General features: G+C 27.5%; 1 protein-coding gene across 1 annotated transcript in view; it reads right to left on the bottom strand.

Annotated features, from left to right (window-relative positions):
- Positions 1-7,754: 7,754 nt before the first annotated feature.
- Positions 7,755-8,908, bottom strand: part of LOC101497663 (transcription factor bHLH19) — a 2,792-nt gene continuing 1,638 nt past the window's right edge. Inside the window, exons 5-6 of the mRNA XM_027336611.2 lie at positions 8,596-8,908; positions 7,755-8,439 (exon numbers count right to left, since the gene is read on the bottom strand). Coding sequence (XP_027192412.1) covers positions 8,365-8,439; positions 8,596-8,908 — 388 coding nt within the window. The 3' untranslated portion in view covers positions 7,755-8,364. The remainder of the gene's footprint in view (positions 8,440-8,595) is intronic.

The raw sequence follows: 8,908 nt of genomic DNA, 5'->3' as shown, positions 1-8,908 counted from the left end.
TGTTACATGTAACAGTCCGATCCTTATCGTTATCACACTGTTAGTCACGATCTTCTAACCCCCATTTCCTCTCTGTAGAAAATAGTGAGTTTTTATCTTCTGTGGGAATCAAACCCGATATCTGAGGACAAATATCACCGTCCATTCATTTCCGCTGTTTCAAATGCTTATTCTTTCCCTCAGTCCCTCTAATATTGAGAAAATTACTTCATCAATTAATAATCAGTCTAATGGACTATAAATAAGTCTCTAATTATTTGCTCACGATACTTTATAATAATGAAGATTCATATCAAATATGTTTTGCTAATATTCTTTTAGGAATCATCTTAGTGTATTATATTGGAGGAACTGAAATATACGCAACACATCCAAAAATTCGCTAAGATGAGAAATATTAGGATTTTAACCTAAAAATTAAGGGGAAGACTATAATAACTTGTTGGCTTGCTGAGAATCCATATCTCAATATATATGATTTTATATTCCCAAAGTAGAATTTATAAGTTATAATCTCATAATTATCAGTCATACAATTAACTTTAAACGTCTAAATAATGGACCTTTAAGTCCATTTTTTTGTATGAACGTGTGCTAAAATATTTTCAATATCAATTTCAATTGACATACAAAACTTATTAAATGTTTTTTTTAACATTTAGGAAATATACTATTTGTCAAATTAGTTGAGAAAACAATCTCACAAAATTTTCGTTGTGAGTTGCAATAGACATACTTGTGACCATTTCGTTTATGCATCAATTAAGTCATAAAATATCTAACTAGTTCACATGATCATGATCAATGTATTGACCCATAAATATCACCTTACATATAGTTTAGAAATGTGAGACTCTTTTTCAAAAAATTACCAACTTCCTTTAGAAACTAGTAATGCACAAGAGTTATTAGATTGAAGAAACTTTTAACTCTTTTTTAACTTTTTTTTTTTTTTATCGTAATAGATATAAAATAATTTAATTGGTCTTACTAACTACAAACTTTAATATAATTTAATTTAGATTTACAAGAATATATGTTTCAATTATTCTAATGATTTGTAAAACTTTTCTTTTCAACTTAAAAAAATGTATAACACAAATATTCTAAATATATGAATTACTTTGTGTAGTACTATACACATATCAAATAGCACTCCAATGAATATCTAAGATCAACATTGCTTAAATAAATTTCATAATAAAAATTTGAACCCAACGCATGTCCAACAAAAACAAAATGATGGTTTAAAATAATAATAAGAACAAGACTTCAATAATAACTCACATAATTCATAGCCCACATGTATGATTTATGAGACAATTATTTACTACAAGGATAGTACAATATAAATTGACTTAGAATTGCTCAAAAGAAATTCTAATATTTTACAAATAAGTATTATAATAACAACCAAAATCAATAATCCAAATCAATAATATTTGACATGAAAATCAAGATAGCTAAGATGAAATAATTCCTCAATCATAACAATTTAATAAAAAAAATATTTTACATGAGTATTACTATCATAAATTAGAATTTTACATAAAATATTTTAGGCTCAAACATTGAAAATATTTGATTTAAAATATTCTATGTTAGAGTTTCGTGTACCGGTAACATATTGTGAAACTAATTAAATAAAAAGTATGATATAGGAGAATAGAGATGAAAGAGAGAAAGTGAAAAAAAGAAAAAAAGACAAAATTAATGGTATTATTCTCTTATCATATTTTCTATTACAATATCAGTCATATGTATAAGTAGAGCTGTCAAAAAAACCCTCAACTTCAAGGTCCCCTTAATTTTTTATTTAAAAACCTCTACTATTAAGCCCCTTATTACATTAATTTTTGTAAAATTTAGGCCCATTATTTCATGGGGCCTAAGGGAGGGGGCTCTGGGAGCTTATAGGCCCCTAATATTTTGTTAATTTTTCTATTTTTTTCTTAAAAAAATATCGAAATTTATTTTATTCGAAAAAAAATGAAAAAATATTTTTTTTCTTAAAAAATTTTGTGAGAAAAAAAAATTATTAAAAAGATAAATCATTTATATCAAAAAAAATTTATCGAAAAAAAAATGAAATTTTTTTATCGGAAATTTTTTATAGAAAAAAAATCAAAAATTTTTTATCAAAAAAAATCAAAAATATTTTGTCGGTGAAAAAATCGAAAAACTTTATTTCTCAAAAAACAAATCGATTCTTTTTTTAAATAACTGAGCCTATAGGCCCACTAAGCCCACAAAATTTTAGGGGACCTTGTGTTTTGGGCCTTTTAAATTATAAATTTTTTTTACCCCTTCAATATATGGGTCGGGGTCAATAATTAAGGGGCCTATCAAATTGACAACTCTACGTATAAAGACAGAAGTAAATTGATATTCACAAATAGGTCTAATATGTCTAATATTTATAAACAAACATTTCAAAATCAAAATGCTAATTTTTTTGAAGCATTCAACGGCAAATTTGTAGTGAAACACAAGTTTTTCAATTTTCAGTTGTATTAACTACTACTTTTATGTTGACCAAAAAAAGTACTACCTTTATGAGTAAAAAAAACTACTACCTTTTATCAAATGGAACCTTACTCTAATATATTCAAATAAAACAATAAAAAACACATATTTATTTTACACGTTTATTTGAAAAATTAAACGAATAATAAATCCAGCTTATAAATAAATGGTTAATTTATAATTTTTTTTGACAAAAAAAGTGGTCAATTATTTAATTAAATTTATTAAAATTCAGTATAATAGAATATGTTGAAATACCTCGTCCGAACCCAATTTCCCTAATTACATGTTGATATTGAGAAAACAATATGTTTAGATATTCCATTGTATCAATACTTGGGAGCATTTAGTGGTAGAAATTCTATTTGAGTTTCAATATTGATGGGCAAGTCTTTGTTATAAAGGTAGTCAGTGGGAAAAGGGAAATGCTTTGGCTTTACCTGGATGTCTGGAATAATATAAGACTACCGACCATATATGGGCCCTGTTAAGTCAAGGGTATATCATCAACTCCACAAAGGGCTTTGTCTTCTCACTCTGTTTGCCATTCAATTTCAGATCACTATTGAACCAACAAATTATCCCAATAAAATTATTGTGTCCTCCTTTGTACGGTAGATAAGTGCTCGTAATTCATATGCCGTCCATGTTATTGTGTTGGTCGGTTATTTCACTTATTTGTGGTATTTCAATTAGCCCATGTTTGTACCCATTTGATTCCGTCACGGTTTGAACGGAGAAACTTCATTTTGACCGGACGTATTATAAATTTTAATCTCTACTTTATAATGATTTTAATATTTTTAATTTTAATATTTTAATTTTATTATTATATAATACTTATTATTTTATTGATTATCATTAATATAATATTTAAATTTATTATTTTATACACGAATAGTTGTAAATATGGATTGAAAAACGGACCTCGTCGCGGTAGAAATGAGAACTTAAGTGCGGATTTTCTCTAATCAGTCGGATGCGAGAGTAAGAGACAAAATTAATTCCGACCCACAATGATCTCATACCTAATTTCAATTTGTTTTATTATAAATAAATATATTAGTATTCAATTATTACTCCATCCGTCCAAAATTATATGTCACTTTGTCGGTGTCATCCATATTATTGCAAAAGTTAACATTGTATGAAAAAGAAAAATTATAAATACTTTATAAAAATATATTTTATTAATTGTATGACAAATATAAATTAAAAGAATTAAAAAAATAGAATAAAAAATAATAAATGACATAAAAATATATATATTAACAATTCATTGATATTGTGAAACACCATATAAATATTCTGCTAAAATAATATATAATTTGTAACGGATGGATACTAGTTATATGGTGAGTTTAGTCATATATTTGGAGTGACAAAAGCATATCAACAACTATAATATTTTTAAGTTAATATATAAAATTTAATGAAACAAGTTGAATTATATATAACTCCAATTCAACTCATTTATTTATTTAGTGAGTTCAATTTTTAACTTATATTCATCTTATTTGATTTACGGAACAAGTTCAACAAACTAATTATTAAATCAAGACTCAAACTATTCTCTATTTGATTTAATTCATTGTCAACCCTAAATGTATCAACCTTAAAGGTGAGTATAGGTTGAAGCACAAAACAACAAAGAATAATATGTGAAAATTAACCAAAAATTTTAATTTTTGGTTTCTTGTTTTGATCTTGCATGACAATAAATTTGCATATTCTTTGTTTTGATTGTGAGACGTTTTAGAGTTTTTTCTGTCTCTTGTTTGTTTATGATTTAGGGTTTTCAATATTACAATATTCGGGTTTTGTTTTTTTGTTAGTAACGGGTATGGGTATTGTTGTTTTTTAGATTGGAATGAAAATCTGCTAATATTTTGCATCATGGTGGTCGTTTTAGAAGATATGATAATGGTAACATGTAGTGTGTAAGAGTGAATTTCGTGTTTGGGAGGATGTTCAAAGTAACTACATCAATACATTTATACTTGAAGATTTGTTCTTGAGATGCAATAGATATACCAATTTTGAGAGAATATGGTGGATTGTTCCCAACAGGCACGATTATTTCAATTGTCGAAAATCATTGTCATTATAGTTATGTGTATTGCTGCTTGTCACAGCAACCATGAAGTTCACACACTTTTTTAACACCAAATATCAGTTGAACCTATGGATAAAAGTGATATTGTAGATGAAAATGGTGATGTGGTTGAGTTGCATTTTACGGAGGCAAAAATGAAGTTGAAGAGGTATCTATTGAGACTAGAAATGGTGTTGAAATGACGTGCTTGTTGCCCAAAATGATATTGAAGAGCTACCATATTATGGTTGGTGTGAAGATATGCCTCAAATCACATAACAAATGTTAGTTATGGTTAAAAATTAGTTATAACTAATTTAGTCAAGTTAGTTATAACAAATTTAGTTATAGTTAGTTAAACTAATGTGCATATATATACCATAACTGTAAATGCATGGCTATGTTGTTGTTGATGTTGTAATTGCTAAACATTGATTGAGAGAGATGCATATACAATTAGATTCATAGAAATTCAGAGAAGAGAGATTTATGGTAAAAAAGAGAGATTGTGAAAAAACAAAGACTAGTGAAGACTAGGTGAACATCTTGATGTGGCTTAGTCTTGTAAAAGCAAAGACTAGTGAAGACTAGGTGACCATGAATTTCTTGGTAATGAAATTGATGAACCAAAGGTAGGAATGTCAACTTATAAGGACGTCGCAGGGACGTCGATGGAGAAAAAGTCATTTCTAATGTGGTTTGAAGACAAAGATGATAACCTCCACCTTATGGAGACTTCACTGAACAATTTACTAAAATGATATATATATATATATATATATATATATTCAAGGATTTTATATGTTGATTTTTATTTGTTTTTTTTCACACAATATGTATAAATTAATTTTATGTGATTTTTATTGTTGTCATAATACTCAGAATAATATCATAATTTTTTTGTTTATTTTATGGTTAAATTTTAAACTACAAATTTCGAAAACAAGAGAAATATATATATTTTATTTTGATAGTGCTCCCGAGGACCATGGAAACAATAAAGAAAAATAAAACTCTTCGAGACAAAGAACGAGGGACACTTTGAGTGTTAGAGACGAATAGTAGAAGTGTATTATCCGTTCTGGTCCCGTTGACATACATGTTAAGGAGGCAATGGAAATGATAAACTGAAAGATGCAAGAGAAGTTGTGGAAGGAAGTGATAAAAAGCAATATGGTATGGTTTGGGACTATGTTAATTTGGGAAAGTACAAATTGACCCTACATTCCTTAAACCTCTATAAAAAATCTCATTTTCCAATACATTGTTGATTGAGCAAACATAGAATGGTTTGCCTCTATTAATCTCGATTTGGGCAATATGCCTTATAATCCTTCTATCACAATCACAATAAAGAATCAATGGGGAGGAAGGTCCCATCCGCGACGATGATGAATAGCTTGGTATGATGAACGTGCACCACCTCTCACCATCGTGTGCTTTGATGAAGATACTGACTAAAACAATTGAATATAAAATTAAAGTTTTTAATTATTAATTATTCAGATTTGAAGTTTTTAACTTGAATCATTATGTCATTCTCTTTTATTTTAGTCTCTAAACACATCATTTTTTTTCGCCACATTATATTTTTCATACATCATCATCTATATTAGTGTCTTTACTATGCCGGCGTCTCATGTTAACATAAAAAATTTCAATGATTGACATTTTAAATGATATATGATTTAAATGTGTTTTTGTAAAAGATGAATGCGACATGACATAACAATATCATATACCAAAAATGTGATTTATCTTATACTAATTATTATGTATCTATAGGGCTATGATTTTTTTTTTTGGATATAGTTGTTGCTACTCCCTGCAAGTAATCACATGTCTAGAGATTCCCTAATCCCCTTATTATAAATAATACTTTTGAAAGGGAAATAGATACTTTTGACTAGTACTTTTCTTTCTTTTTTAGTATACTATACAGAGAAATTATTTGGGAAATTCTTAAAACCCCCTTACTCTCAATAGATTGCTAAATTTCTATTTTGCGCTCTCTTAAATTTAAGGATTTTTGTCCTATAGAGAAAAACAAACTTTTAAACATCGTGGGGGATATCGAGGAAATAAGGACCTATTTAATCGTGTTTTTTGTTTGTTTATAAGTTTTCAAAAATTATTTTTTTAATTAATTTTTAAAAACTATTTTTGAGAATAAAAGGAAAAATAAAAATTGTTTGGTAGTTCTGTTTTAGGATATTTTTTAGATGAAAAAAGTTGTTTGGTAGTTTTTGTTTTCATAATATATTTTGAATCTTAAAAATAGAAAATTTATTTGTTACATATTTCTTTTGAGTAACTTTGATACACATTTTAAAATAGAGTAACTGCAGGTGAATAATTTTTTTTTCGTAAACAATGTCTTTAATAATAACCCCTTTAAATATGTTAGATGTAGTACTATTATTATGTTTATATTAATTACAAAAATATTAGTAAATTTATGAAAGTGAATTTAAATTAGCGTTTTACCAAATCAAAATTAACGGTGTCCTGATTTTCGGAAAAGTTGCTTTTCTTTCAAAATAGAAGAGCCTAAATAACGGAATTAAGAAAGTTGGGTGTAAAATGTGCATTTTAGCAATCAATATTTAGGATATAATATAAAAATGAGTTTAAGAATTTTTGTCAAGTAGTAAAATATAAACTTTGCTCGACATGGAATTAGCTGTATACGTGTATAATAATAATCACATGATCCAACGACAATCACCAAAATTAGGATTAGGATTAGGATTAAGGGGTTTCTTATATTCAATTGCAATATGCATTTACAAATAATAATCTCATGATCCAATGGCATTAATCACCAAATTTAGTCAACTTCTTCTATAAAAAAATGATTTATGGTTACCATACAACATTAATTTCGAATCGTTTTCATGATTATCTGGAAACTAATTAATCATTTATATACTTTAAAAAAATATATATATATTAGAAGCACAGAGTTTATATCATTCATTTTGAATTTAATAATTAAATGGTGAATCAAATGTAGTTGAAGATATGCACCCACACGAGTATCCAATACTATATTTTTTTATAATATTTTTTTTATAATGTATCCAATACTATATTTGAAACAGAACAAGTTGTCATTTAGTCACAACATTAATAATCATAAAATTTTTATATAGAATTGAATCCATCACAAACCGACAAATGGACCAATACAAAAATAAAATACACTCAACATTGTCTTTTGCAATCTTCACAACGTGAAAGAGGGAGAAAAGAGATCTATCTGAATAGTCAAATCCTCTAAAAAAATCCCTCTTGTGGAGAAAGAAAAAAATGAGTACAGAGTTTTGAAAATGACATTGTGAGGTAGATTAACACAGCCAATCACTCAACTGCGCAAAAATGAACATAACAAAGAAAATCAAATTGGATTGTTTGCACCATACACATTCTAGTCATTTAATCAATCAAGATGACATTTCAGATTTTAAAACAGATTTAAAATTTTGTTTAAATCTAAAATATTAACTTTAAAATCTGAAACATCAAATTATGATTGGACAACTAAGATGCATATGATGGATGAAAATCCAAAGAAAACACCTTCACAATAATACAAATGATGGATGAAAATTAAAACTAAAACCATAATAAATTAATTAAAGTCATGATTATTATAAACACTACACTATTGACTATAGTCATGACTCATGAGCATGCACACATCAACAAATGTAGATGCCTTGAAATTGTTGTGTATAGGATCAAATGAGCTGCCTCAAAACCTGACTTATACTTCTTATCAGATCCTTTATTGTCAAGCAGTATTCTTTATTCATCTACAAGAAATTAAAGACACAAACCATATAATAAATCAGGAAATGGAAAATAGTTACTACTTAACAAAATTAAATAGAAAAAAGAACCAAATATGATCCTAATTCTGCTATGATATTTAAATTATGTCTTTGAAATTTGAAGTTAATTAGTTTTACCTTAGCAACAATGGTTATGTCAAGATAGTTATTTCCAAATGGAAAAGCACAACTACTCTGAATAGTGAGATGATGTTTTTCCAATTCACAAAGTATTGCAGTTGCAGCTCTGCCATTGTGTTTGTCACAATAGATTCTTAAGAGCATATCTTTTCCAGAAACTCTTGCTTCAATTTTAGGGACTGATTGGTCTGCGTTCTCGTCGCAAGACGAGTTATGATCATCATCAGCAAAGAGAATTGATCTCTTCGCAAAAACAGCTGACTCGACTGTTCGGTCGACGGCTGCTTGTTCCTCCAAAGTATTCACTCTT

Source organism: Cicer arietinum, chromosome 7 (assembly GCF_000331145.2).
Source record: "Cicer arietinum cultivar CDC Frontier isolate Library 1 chromosome 7, Cicar.CDCFrontier_v2.0, whole genome shotgun sequence".
NCBI lineage: Eukaryota > Viridiplantae > Streptophyta > Magnoliopsida > Fabales > Fabaceae > Cicer > Cicer arietinum.
The sequence above is the reverse complement of the archived record's forward strand: the minus strand, read 5'-3'. Positions and strand labels throughout refer to the sequence as shown.